This window comes from Oryx dammah, unplaced genomic scaffold (assembly GCF_014754425.2).
Source record: "Oryx dammah isolate SB20612 unplaced genomic scaffold, SCBI_Odam_1.1 HiC_scaffold_6, whole genome shotgun sequence".
Taxonomy (NCBI): Eukaryota; Metazoa; Chordata; class Mammalia; order Artiodactyla; family Bovidae; genus Oryx; species Oryx dammah.
The window spans coordinates 37,320,590-37,335,194 of NW_024070190.1; the positions used below are offsets into that span (position 1 = coordinate 37,320,590).

Consider the following 14,605-nt stretch of genomic DNA (forward strand, 5'->3'; position numbering starts at 1 on the left):
ATTCTTTACCAACTGAGCTATGAGGGAAGTCTTTACTAAATTAGTGGACTTTTTACCCTCTCTATGCTTCTTCAACTGGACCCTAGGATAACATCAGGCCATGACCAGATTAAAAAGTGAGTTGGTATATTGGTTTTAAGAAGGTCAAATGTGAAATATTAAAAGCTAAATAGTATTATTTCCATAAATTGAAAATTAAACCCATAACATTTGGTCCAATATTAAAGGAATAGAAGCAGTCCTTATATCACAGTGGTTTAAGGGTAAGCTGGAAAAAGTGCCCAAGCTCTGTAAGAGATTGTGTACATGATTAATGCTGAGGCCACTGCCAACAGGAAAAAGAGGGACTCCCACAGTTGGAGAGTGTGATTGTATTTACAGTACATTGGCTTTGATTAATGTGTGCACTCAGAGAAGTAATGTGTAGAAGGCGAGAAAAAGACCTGTTTTCAAATGCTGGTGCTGAGTACAGATTTCCCATTATGTCCTAACAAAGTATCGATGAATAATGACTTAACTAACAGTCCTAGTTTTTGGTGGTGATGCAGGGGTTGCTGCTGCTGCAGGGGTTACTTTCCCTTGCATGAGGACACATACAAATGGATTTCCTTGTCAGTTTTCACCACCCATGTGAGTCTGGAGAACCACCACTGAGAAATGTATCCCTTATTTCAGTTTCTTAAGTGATTGCTTCCAAGAGGTTTCTTAAATGATTTCAATCTAATGTCCCAAAATGACCCCTTAACATAAGCAGCAGGTACAGTTTCTGAATATCTTATGAAAATATGTTTCAGAATTTTCAAGACCTGTGGGTCTGAATTGGGAACGCATGTACACCTGTGGTGGATTCATGTCAATCTATGCCAAAACCAATACAGAATTGTAAAGTAAAAATTAAAAATAAATAAATAAATTAAAAAATAAATAAATAATAAAAAAATTTTTTAAAAAATGAATATTTATAAAAATCACCTGAAAAATGTTCCCTATCTCCCTCAGACTAAGACTTCTCCACTTATTTCACTCCATGGTAGACTTGACGTACTTTCAGGCAATGGATGTGTGTGTTTTCATGGACAGCCCCAAGAGGAGAGAGGGTACACTAAAATTACTGTGTCCTGAATGAGGAAAGAACAGCACCAGGAACAAAAATAGTCTCTCTGGGTAACTGGTTTTCCCAGATCTTTGAATTTCTTCAGGCCCCACCTTTTGAAATGAATTATAAGAAGAGGAATATAGAGCAAGTAATGAAGAACCAAGGACCTGAAAGTTTCACTGGCAGTTGTAAAAAGAAAGAACTTGCAAGCTGGAGAAGCAACTGCCAGATCTCTTTCAATTTGTTGAAGCTGATTTGTCTAAGTCCAGGGAAATCCTCATAGGAGCCAAGTCTGACTACTTGGTCATGAATCTTGAAAATTGCAGCAGCCAGAATAATGGTTCTCTGGGGTGTCCCCCTTCTAATCCTCAGAACCGGCTACTGTTACCTTCAGTGGCAATAGGGACTTTGTCTATGTAATTACATTAGTGATGCTGAGATGGGAAAATTATCCTGGATTATCTGGGTCAACCTGATGTAAACACAGAGGTCCTTACTAGAAGAAACAAGAAACCAGAAAGGAGAAGGTCATCAAAGCGATGACAGAAATAGCAACTGCAGTGATGTGCTCAGAAGATGGAGGAAGGAGCCACAGCTCAGAAACATAGGTGACCACTAGAAGTTGAAAAAGGCAAAGGAATGGATTCTCCCCTTGCAGCCTCCAGAAAGGTTGCCCTGCCAACCCCTTGACTTTAGTGGAAGTTCTTTAGAACTTCTGACTTCTGCAACTGTGCAACACTATTTGTGTTGTCTTAAATCACTGCTGCTGCTGCTGAGTCACTTTAGTCATGTCCGACTCTGTGTGACCCTATGAACTGTAGCCCAACAGGCTCCTCTGTCCATGGGATTCTCCAGGAAAGAGCGCTAGAGTGGGTTGCCATGCCCTCCTCCAGGGGATCTTCCCAACCCAGGGATCGAACCCAGGTCTTCTGCATTGCAGGCAGATTCTTTACCTCTGAGCTGTGCGGGAAGCCCACTGAGTTTGTGACAATTCATTCAGCAGCAATAGGAAATGAATACAAAGACTCTGCTTGAAGAAAGATTAAGAGAATATTTGATAAAAGAGTGATGCCAGGTGTGGGTAAAGAGGGAGCAGTGAGAATCAGCAGCCATGAAACTACCAACTGTTGTTTCCTCTTTAGGCTGATACAAGAATGTCCTTGTCATCAGAAAAATGATGGATAGTAGCAAAGTTTCTTAGATGTCTATGATCTTTAGGTGGAATATTAAATTTAATAAACCAAAAATTGGGCTGAGGTCACTAGAAAAAGCTAATACTTATATACCACAATTTTCAGCAGTGCTGTGGTTCTCAAATGAGCACTAATGGCTACACTGTAGGTTCTAGAAAACTTCTGATGGTCAATTATGGGCCCCCACCACTAGATTACATCTCTCTCCAAACCAAAACTCAAAAATCCAATTGAGAAGGGAAAAAAAAAAACCACAATTATGACTTTCTTTTTCCCTCAATATATCTGCTTTTAGCCTCAAGTAGAGTGAAAAAAAAGGAGGGGGTGGAGAGAAAGATAAATGTTATATTACTGATAAAAAATGAATTGGAAAGAAATTATTTATTTCATAATCCTTGGGAATGTTCAGATAGATAGATAATGATGCATTAATAGGACTGCATTCAGAATAACAGCTGAGAATCTCTATCCTTGTATATATTTTTTGCAGCTTATGAAACATTCCATCAGTTCAGAACCATCCATTGAATTCCGTGCTTCAAGATACATGCTAACAGAAAACTTATGATGATGTTTCCACCTACATGATTTATTTTTAATTGGCTCTGAATTCCTTGCTTTTAAATTTAGACAAACTGATATTCACATATTAACTTGGAGAAAATTTAAGGGACTTTGAGCTTCTAAACTTTTGTTTCTTGATTAGAAGACAGAATGGATTCTAGGAGCAGCATGAGTATGTAAGGCTGCATAAATTAGTATATGCACAATTATGGGAGTATTCATGATAGGAATGGCAACTCTCAAATTTGTGCAGTGAACATTCTGCACATTCTGCAGCAGTGCTGGATGCGGAAAACTGACTAACTTAACAGTGTTTGGAACATAGTAAGCACATAAAAGTTTGGTTACATATGCTTTCAGTAAAAAAATGACACAGGAAAATAGTAAAATCTTCACAGGAAGAACTGAAGAAGGTTGTCTATCTGTGTTACTAAACACAAAAATAAAAATATCTTTTGGGGGACCTCTTCTTTGCTACAAATAAATTATATCTCTATAGAATTGTAATTAAAGAATTCTAATTCTTCTTCTGCATCTACCTAGATGTTTAGTGGTTTCGGTCCTTTAAGGGTATGCCATGAAGTCTCCTCTAACTTGTAAGTCTGTCTAGGATTTGAAACAACACCGCTAGGTGGAGAGTAAATTAGAAAACTTAAGAGCTTAGAATAGATAAAAGATTTATGTCTCAAGTTTTTTTTAAATTAGTTTTTGCATATGACGAAGGGTATTCCTACTTCAAACACACACACAGAGTCTGTATACACACAAACAACAACAACTGCAGTAGCAACAATAATATTAAAATAGTACTAATAACTTTAGAAGTATTCTCCCTAGGCCAATGCCCAAAAAGATCTCTAAAATAAGCCTTATTTTTGTTTCATTAATAAATACAACATTGAATACCAAAAGCTATTATCACCTTGGACTGCAAGGAAATCCAACCAGTCCATTCTAAAGGAGATCAGGGAGATCAGTCCTGGGTGTTCTTTGGAAGGAATGATGCTAAAGCTGAAACTCCAGTACTTTGGCCACCTCATGTGAAGAGTTGACTCATTGGCAAAGACTCTGATGCTGGGAGGGATTGGGGGCAGGAGGAGAAGGGGATGACAGAGGATGAGATGGCTGGATGGCATCACCAACTCGATGGACATGAGTTTGGATGAACTCCGGGAGTTGGTGATGGACAGGGAGGCCTGGCATGCTGCAATTCATGGGGTCACAAAGAGTCAGACACGACTGAGAAACTGAACTGAACTGAACTGATTATCACCATGCATAAAGTTAAACTTATGTAATTTTTATTGTTAATAATATACCATCTACACTGTGACATTTTCAAAACAAAAAATAGATTTGGTCCTCTGCCCAGGAAAAGTATATCTCTTATAATTTCAGCTGTATTGGTGAAGACACTTGGGATTTTCCCAATTTTTTTTTCCCCACCTACTTGGTGACATCCAAAATTCCCTTCACAGGGAGCATGGACTTCTGTTGTAAAAGTGACAAAAGAAGACAGCAGATTTTAGCACCCCTGGGACTGTATATAGAGGAAATGCTGTGAGTTCATAAAACCCTGTTTTCTTTTTTTCCTGTGTCCAAATAGAATGCTTTTTCCAGCTTTATCTGCAGTAATCTATGTGTCTAGATTGTAGAACACAGGTAGTAGTGATATGTTCTAATTTTCATCCTTATATCTAAGATTTCCCATGAAACCCTCACTCATTTTCCATGTCAGATGTCTGGTTCCAGTGAATTCTTCTGAGGGCTATGCAGCCTTAGATGTTAGGTTATCTTTATTATGAGAAGGAGTCTGAGTTCTTAAATGACTATGTGGAACATGAACCATCACCCCACAATCCACCTTGACTGTGATATGCTAGAGGAATAACCTTTATTGTGTTAAGCCCTTAAGACACTTTTATGTTGTTCTGATAGCAGCCAGGCTCTTCTGAATAATATGGAATGAGAGGAGCAAAAATGAAAAATATATATATACATATGCAATGTTCAGACAGTATTTTCCTTCTTTCATGGGGCAACACATTTTCAGACTTGAATCTCAAAGATTCCTCAGGATACTAATTACTCAGGATGATTGCTAGCTGATAATTCCCTAGCTTATTTTCAAGGACTTTTATAGGGTCCTCACAACTTGAGAATGACACTTTGCAAGGGAAAGTAACATCCAGAGGGAGAGAGTTGACTAATTAAAGTTTCATATTTGAATAGTAGAGGAACAGTATGTCCTTGTTTGAGTCTGGTACCTCTCTTTATCTCGTCATTTTCAGCTGCTTCCATCCATGAGAATTACTTTTTTCTTTTGTATCTGAAGTCAGAATTACAAGTAAGAGAATTCTGCCAGTACCCTTGTAGAGCTAAATCATTAATCTTGGGACATTTATAGCACCAAAAGATCTATCATTAAATGTAATTCGACTCTCTATATGGAGTTAAAGGACAACCTTGAACAACAATAACAAGTATACCCAGACAAAACTTACAGGTTTATATTTGTATTGTTTTTCTCTTAGTGAAATATTATGGACAAGGCTGTACAGAGTTACATTGTCAGTAAGAAACTCAAGTCAGTTTGTACTGTGTGTCAATTGCTATAATTCTGAAAATAAAAAGGGTACATTTTAATAAAATATCCTTTGTAAAGGCATTAGAAAAATAAAAAGTAAAATTGGGTGAGCACTTAATGAGTGCCCAATATTGTTTAAAATATGTAATTTTATGCATCCTGACTGTGTGGCAAATAACACTATCATTACTTTAACAAAGAGACAATAAGCTCAGACCAACAAAGTATTTATCTAAAGCTTCATATCTAATAAGTATTAGGATGAAGATAAAATGTATTTCCCAAGTCTATATTCATTTCACTCTAGTTTATTGCAGCACTAAATTTGAGTGTTAGAATGAAATAACCATGTCTAAACTAAGTCTAAATAACTATGTCTAAAACTGAGATTTTCAGATAAGAAAATGATTTATAATACAGCAATATATTTGTTATAAATAAAATCAGCATTCAGTCTCTTGTCTAGTATGGCGTTTATAATAATTGAGTTTTGAATGTAGTGATTAGAATCCAGGGAGAAATAGAGAGGGTACTAAGATCAGTAATAAAAGTTGTAATATCTCAAGAAAGAAATATCAAGACTGTAGGCTACTGGTGCTATTTCAACAATTTGATAAAACCTAAAAAGCCTATGTTATGTAGTTCATTTTTATTTAATTGGGACTGGGACACAGATTTGGTTTGTGTTCCTTGAGATTGCTGTGTAGGAGTAAATCACTGTTGGGGAGCCACCTTGCTCTCTGTTTCAATCTTGGTAACTCATACCAATGTCTAAGGAGACCTTTTAAAATATTTTAGTGTCATCTTAGTATATTTCATTGGAAATAGTGTAGACTGGTCATTACAAAATATCTTATGGCCAGAATGCATGAGTTCACATCTTGTCTCCAATACCTATTAGCTGTGCAACTTGATAAAATATATATTTAATGTCCCCATCCCTCAAATGTCTCATCTGTAAGATAAGGATAAGGATAATTCTAAACTTATAGATTTATTATAAAAATTAGTCTTCAGAATGGGAGAAAATAATAGCAAATGAAGCAACTGACAAACAACTAATCTCAAAAATATACAAGCAACTTATGCAGCTCAATTACAGAAAAATAAACCACCCAATCAAAAAATGGGCCAAAGAACTAAATACACATTTCTCCAAAGAAGACATACAGATGGCTAACAAACACATGAAAAGATGCTCAACATCACTCATTATCAGAGAAATGCAAATCAAGGCTACAATGAGGTACTATTTCACACCAGTCAGAATGGCTGCGATACAAAAGTCTACAAGCAATAAATGCTGGAGAGGGTGTGGAGAAAAGGGAACCCTCTTACACTGTTGGTGGGAATGCAAACTAGTACAGCCACTATGGAGAGCAGTGTGGAGATTCCTTAAAAAACTGGAAATACAACTCCCTTATGACCCAGCAATCCCACTTCTGGGCATACACACTGAGGAAACCAGAATTGAAAGAGACACGTGTACCTCAATGTTCATCGCAGCACTGTTTATAATAGCCAGGACATGGAAACAACCTAGATGTCCATCAGCAGATGAATGGATAAGAAAGCGGTGGTACATATACACAATGGAGTATTACTCAGCCATTAAAAAGAATACATTTGAATGAGTTCTAATGAGGTGGATAAAACGGGAGCCGATTATACAGAGTGAAGTAAGCCAGAAAGAAAAACACCAATACAGTATACTAACACATATATATGGAATTTAGAAAGATGGTAACGATAACCCTGTATGCAAGACAGCAAAAAAGACACAGATGTTTAGAAGAGTCTTGTGGACTCCAGGGGAGAGGGAGAGGGTGGGATGATTTGGGAGAATGGCACTGAAACATGTATAATATCATATATGAAACAAATCGCCAGTCCAGGTTCGCTGCAGGATACAGGATGCTTGGGGCTGGTGCACTGAGACGACCCAGAGGGATGGTACAGGGAGGGAGGAGGGAGGGGGGTTCAGGATGGGGAACACGTGTATACCTGTGGTGGATTCACATTGATGTATGGCAAAACCAATACAATATTGTAAAGTAATTAACCTCCAATTAAAATAAATAAATTTGTATTTTTAAAAAATTAGTCTTTGTATGGATAGTACTTGTGTGTATGTTCAGTTGCTCCTTTGTGCCCAACTCTGTGACCCTTTGGACTGTAGCTTGCCCGACTCCTCTGTCCATTAGATTTTCCTGGCAAGAATACTGGATTGCCATTTCCTCCTTGAGGGGTTATTCTCAACCCAGGGATCAAACCATTTCCTGCATCTCCAGTGGACTCTTTACTGCTGAGCCACAGACTTCCCTTGGGATAGTACCTTCAGCTGAGTTCAGTTCAATCCCTCAGTCGTGTCCGGCTCTATGCAACCCCATGGATTGCAGCATGCCAAGCTTCACAGTCCATCACCAACACTGGAGCTTGTTCAAACTCATGTGCATTGAGTCAGTGATACCATCAAACCATCTCATCCTCTGTTGTCCCCTTCTCCTCCTGCCTTCAATCTTTCCCAGCATCAGGGTCTTTTCCAGTGAGTCCAGATGCCATGATCATAGTTTTGTGAATGTTGAGTTTTAAGCCAGCTTTTTCACTCTCCTCTGATAGTACCTAGCACATAAAAAATGCTAAGTGTATTAACTACTATTATGGATCATAATATATACTATATCATCATATATCATTGTTTCCATCTATTAAGTTAACCACAATGTCATGAGTTTAATTTTATATAAAGATAGAGGAAAAAAGAATTAAAGGGGAAGTTGTCAGCCTTCATAGAGGAAATGATACTATGTTACCAAAAATGTGTTATTGCTATTTACTCTCTAAGTGGTGTCTGACTATTTGTTACCCCAGGGACTGCAGAATGCCAGGCTCCTCTGACTTCCAGATATTGCTCAAACTCAAGTCTATTGAGTCAGTGATGTCATCCAACCATCTCATCCTCTGTCACCACCTTCTCCTACTGCTCTCAACCTTTCCCAGCATCAAACTCTTTTCCAATGAGTCGGCTCTTCACATCAGGTGGCCAAAGTATTGGAGCTTCAGAGATTTAGAGACTACAAAGTGCAAAAGATATAATTAACCCTTTTGTTTTATTTTTAATCAGTAGCAGAAAATGCAAGTCATTTCAAAGACATTCTGTCCCTAAAAAAGATAAAATAAGTCCTCAAAATTTCTATGATATAGTTCTGTAATTAAACCGGATTTCTAGTTAATTGAACTGTTACTGATGAGCTATATCATCTTCTTGTTTCTCATACTAATCAAGATAAAGAAAGTGAGAGGGGGATGGATGTCAAAACTGAGAGAGGACAAGGAGAGGAGTGAGACTCAAGGTTGGGGCCAAATCTAAAATGCCTGAGAGGTTTGTGTTACACCAATAAATCAAGTTTCAAAAGGTATCCCTTTCACTTGCATTAATAAAATTGTCAGTGGCCTCAACATCACTGGATTATTGCAGCCTTTCTCATTATACCTTCTAACATATAATTTAATGATTAACTGGCAAACTGTCTACTCCAGAGCTTGATCTGCCCTCCTTTTTGAAGAGATAGATTATTATTATAACCACTATTTATGAAAGATTTCTGGCCTCTGGTTTCCTTAAGATATCTCCGAAGCCTACCCACTCCTCCTCTGGGTATCTTTCCTTGTACGATCCAAGCTCAATGATTTAAGACATAATTTGCTGACAGGAGATCCTGAGAACCCATTATGAAAATGAAGGCAGAAAACAACCTTTGAATGTATTTTCTAATTTAAAAAGCCTTCATTACATAGCACATTTCAGGCTGAGAATGTTAAAAATTTATCATAGTTTCAGTAATTGCCGCTTCCTCTGGAACTTGGCATAATGTGGAATCATTTGTAAAATGTATATTTTGTTTGGCAATCAGTAGGAAGCTTGCCAGGCAATACATTTAATTAGGAGCATGAGGAAGAGAATAATTGTAGTCTGTCATAATATATTATTGTTACTTTTATGTTCTATATGTGTTTAAGATAGTGGTCTCATAACAAGGTGTGTATTTAAAGTTTGAGGTAATTTCCTTTTCATCAACCTAGGGTTTTATATAGGGAAATATATTATTTTGAGAGGAAGGGTACATTAGCTACATCCCTTAGAATGCTTTGTCCATTGCTTAAGCTAAGTGAGCATTAGCTGCTCTTCTTAGAAACAACTTTTGTCCATTGTTTAAGACCTTGAAAATTGATGCACTGCCTTTCGGGAACTTAGACAGCTTTATGTAAGTTTAACTTTCTCTGGAGATGCATAGGGATAATGAAGTGCAGTGCCTTTCTTGAACATAACTGTGTACATAACATCTAATCCTGACTGATGTATAAAGTGAATTTGATAAGAGCAATGCAAAAAAAATTGTAATAATGAATGGTGATTTTTTTTTAGAAAAAATTCAAAGCAGCCTGTATTGGCAGATTCAAAGAGGAGAAATATGATGATAACCATGTACTGAGGCCAGGTTTTCATCATCTTAACCGTGATGTTCCATTTTTACAGGAAAACTTGCTTATAATGAATTTGAGAGGCAGTATGAAAAATAGTGCAGTGAAAGGGTCTTTTGGAAATACTAGTTACTATTGATTTGATGTTCAGGTTTTCTGGTATACAATACTCTGATCATTTTCCTTTGCATGAATCGCTCTATCTTGTATTAGTATAGAATGGTCTCTTAAGTGAACAGGGATTTTTCTCTAAAAACACATCTTATTAGGTTTAGCATCAGGGCATCTACCCTTAGGATAGGTCCAAGATGTAAATAAAATATTGGACAAATAGTTTTTACTCTGCTTCTTTTCAACTCCATTGTATTCTGGCCTCTCAGAATCTTCCTTTCTTCACCCTGACCAGCTTATTCCTCCCTCCCACCTTCCTCACTCTTCTTAATCCTGGGAAAGCATCAAAACAATTGCATTAGTGAGTGATTTCTTCAGGATCCTATTCTCTGCTAGGAACAAGGAGCATAAACCACATAATTGGAAATGCCAGTATGTTGGCATTCAGTAGATGATTCGAAATTGGAAATAAGAGGAATAGTTTTAGGTGGATGGAACAGTGATGTTCATTCGGGTCAGTGATTCATTTATTTTTGAGGGATGAAAAGACAGAAAAATATCTCCTTATTCCATTCCAACTATTTAAAAAGTGTACTTCTTCTTAACTGTGTTGCACATCCCTAAATAAACCCAACTTTTATTGCATGGCATTAAAAAACAAAACTACCTTAAAATAACAATGACAAAAATAAAAACTCATTAAAATGCTTGCTTCATTTAAAGCTATTTTTTGAGCACTTTGTAGAAATTAACTCGTGTGGTCCCTAGAATTACTCCATGTGGTGGGTGCTCCTATTATGTATCACCAAGGAAACTAAGATATGAAGTGGATATTTATCTTGCTTGACTCACAAATAGTAAGAAGCAGCCTGTTGCAGGGAAACAGTCCAAGGTAATGTGACTCCACTTTGCTGACAAAGGTACACATAGTCAAAGCTATGGTTTTTCCAGTAATCATATACAGATGTAAGAATTGGACCAACTAAAGGCCAATCACAAAAGAAGTGATGCTTTCAAATTGTGATGCTGGAGAAGACTCTTGAGAGTCCCTTGGACAGCAAGGAGATCAAACCAGTCAGTTGTAAATCAACCCTGAATTTTCATCGGAAGAACTGATTCTGAACTTCCAATACTGTGGCCACCTGATGCAAAGAGCTGACTCATTGGAAAAGACTCTGATGCTGAGAAAGATTGAAGGCAAAAGAAGAGTGTGCCAGAGAATGAGATGGTTAGATAGTATCAGTGACTCAATAAACATGAATTTGAGCAAACTCTGGGAGACAGTGAAGCACAGATAAGCCTGGTGTGCTGTAGTCCATGGGGCACAAAGAGTTGAACACAATTTAATGACTGAACAACAACAGCAACTATGATTTTACTTTGAACTAATTGTGGAGGAGAGTTAATATGATAAAGAGCACTTAACCTAAAGACCATTAAAAAAGGATTAAAAAGAGGAGCTGATCAAAATGTACTGTTAAACATATAAAGTGTTCAAAATCTCATGTTTCCTCCTAGAATGAGGAAAATATCTTTGTCTTATGAGATTTGCATCCACCAAAAGTATCTTTAGGCTGAGGTTTATTGTAAGAAATTCATGGGACTAAAGATCAAATGGAGTCCATCTTTTTGGAAGAATACCCTGAGTCTTAACACAATAGGTCTTCATTAAAAAAAAAAAAATCATACTGGAATCTAATCATGGCCTGTTTAAAACTGAAATGTGGAAAGCCAATGGGTTATACTTTGAGGCGCAAATCTGGATGTGTATTTGTGTCTTAGCATGAACCACAGCAACAAACATGCATTCTTTTACTTTAAGGGGCAAAGGACCACTGAAGCATACAACCGATGTGATTTATGCAGCTAAAATGATATCAGAATCAGGATCAAGGATGGATGCCCTTGCTCGGCAGATTGCCAACCAGGTGAGTTCTCTATAAATGAATGTAATGAAAGTCCATGCTAATTGCTTTCTGGCATTTGATATTGATTAGAACAAAGTTGAAATTTTACTCTGTTAGACTGGTTTTCCTAAACTATTATTGAATTATTTTTTGCATAATTAATACACAACAAATGAAAAATTTATTGAGACTTATTTATTAAGGCTCTATTATTATTACTATTATCATTATCTTCATCATCATTATTAGTATTTATGACTTGATTAGTCAAACATTTTTTGAGCTTTAAATATATTCAAATTATTCTAAATTATCACCTTCTGAGTTTCAAATATACTCAAATTATTTTAGTTGGCTGTAATACCCAATGTTAGTATTTTTTTCCTTAATACCTTAGATTTCTTATTTTTGCTCTTTAAAAAATCAGTACTTTTCAAAATTATCTTGGGTTTTCTGTGTTAGCAATATGCTCTGATATTCTACATAAAACTACAAAGCAAATTGTAATTAATAAAGTAATGAAGTGAATATATAAAATGTAGGAAGTGTATAATCCTTACAGGTGCTCCCAATACTTTGTTTTCTTTAGATTTCTCATGTCTCTATTCCAGTTTTCTAAGATGCAGCTACATCATTAGAGTTACCTTTTGCTTGGGTACCTTTTGATTAACTTTAATTGAAAAATCTGTCAGTTTCTTTAGTTAATGTATTTAGATACTCAGTTAATATTTCAGACAGATATAATATTCCTTGCTAGGTTTTATATTATTCAACCCTATAATACATGTTTGAGGGCTTCCCTGGTAATTCAGGTGGTAAAGAATCCTCTTGCAATGCAGGAGACCCTGGTTCAATTCCTGGGTCAGGAAGATCCCCTGGAGAAGGGATAGGCTACCCACTCCAGTGTTTTTGGCTTCCCTGGTGGCTCAGATGGTAAAGAATGTACCTGCAATGTGGGAGACCTGGGTTTGATCCCTGAGTTGGGATGATCTCTGGAGGAGGGCATGGCAAACCACTCCAGTATTCTTGCTTGGAGAATCCCCATGGATAGAAAAGCCTGGCGGGCTACAGTCCATAGGGTCAAAAAGAGTCAGACACAACTGAGTGACTAAGCACAGCACAATACATATTTTTGCCCCTTTGATGAAAAAAGCACTTTTCTTTTTAAATCTGAAACTATTTCATATTTTTCTTGCATCTAAACTGTAAGAGAAACTTTATCAGGCTGCTTCTTATTATTTAGTCTTTTTATCCTCCTTTTCTTGGAACTTGAATGTTCTCTTCTTAGATATTATATTTTGGGATATAAAGGAGGAAAAATAAAGAAAAATAATAACAGACAAGTATTTTAAAGCATTTGTGAAGATATATTTTCATATATGTAGTATATATGTTTTTCAGTATCTTGCTACTTTAAACATTGTGAGCATTTTATTAACCCTTTTAATATTCAGCCTTTACAGTTAAAAACAAACTCTATTGTAACATAATTCAAGATCTATTATGAATAAATGACTGAAGCCCAGATCTTCCCATGGTTTCTATATTTTAGAATCATTGCATTCACTTTTATGAAATAAAGTATTAATAGTAGCAGAATAAATGAAACCATAATATATTAAACAGATTTATTTGTTCTCATAACTTTTTAAATACTTAATGATTTTTACCTGTGTGCTTCTGTTTATTTTAGAACACACAATTTTCAAAGTTCAAATAATTGTGTCACTTTGAAGTTGTTCTTTTTTTCTTAAGCAGTCTTTTTAATTGGATTAGGTCACTTTGTAGATACTACTGTACTACATTATGTAGCTGTATAAAATTATAGCTATATTAAATTATGCTATTGTTTTTTAGCATTATTCAAATTGCATGGAAGAAAGCAAAAGTATTGTCTCACTTCAATATAAATTTGACATTTTAAAAGAAGCTTAAAGAAGGAGTCACTGACTAAGAAGAATTATAGATGACTCTCTCTGGCCTTTTCCATTTCATATAATAAAGTAGTTTCATATGATACAATTTTGTTCAAAATAAATAGGGTTGTGAAGACACAGAATTGAAAGAAAGGAACCTGACTCATTATAGTGATTATCTGGGAAGATTATGATTATGCTTCAGATATTATATGATAGAAAAACAAAACTTTAGACAAAAATAATTATTGAAATTGTTTGTGGAATAAAAGTTAATAATATACATCAGCAAGGTAATTTTTACATTGTCAATGGTATTAGGAAAAAAATCTTCCAGAACATGGTGTGTGTGCTTAGTTGCTCAGTTGTGCCTGACTCTTTGTGACTCCATGGACTACAGCACACCAGGCTCCTCTGTCCATGGAATTCCCCAGGCAAGGGTACTGAAGTGGGTTGCCATTCCCTTCTCCAGGGGATCTCCCCAACCCGGAACTGAACCTGGGTCTCCTGCATTGCATGCAGATTCTTTACTAATTGAGCCACCAGGAAAGCCAGAACATTGCTTGCTTTTAATTTTGAACAATCTAATAGCTCAAAAAATTTTAAAAATTTTATGATACTTTACAGTCTGCATTTTGCTAGAGTGTCAGAAGGTCAAACTTTCATCAATTTCCAATTCGATCCAACATGGACTTGTGACATATATATATATATATATATATATATATATATATATAGAGAGAGAGAGA

General features: G+C 36.2%; 1 protein-coding gene across 2 annotated transcripts in view; it reads left to right on the top strand.

Annotated features, from left to right (window-relative positions):
• Positions 1–14,605, top strand: part of CTNNA3 (catenin alpha 3) — a 1,846,273-nt gene that overhangs the window by 1,736,099 nt on the left and 95,569 nt on the right. For both annotated transcript variants that reach the window (XM_040242231.1, XM_040242230.1), the window contains exon 16: positions 11,856–11,961. In XM_040242231.1, the coding sequence (XP_040098165.1) occupies positions 11,856–11,961 (106 nt within the window). The remainder of the gene's footprint in view (positions 1–11,855; positions 11,962–14,605) is intronic.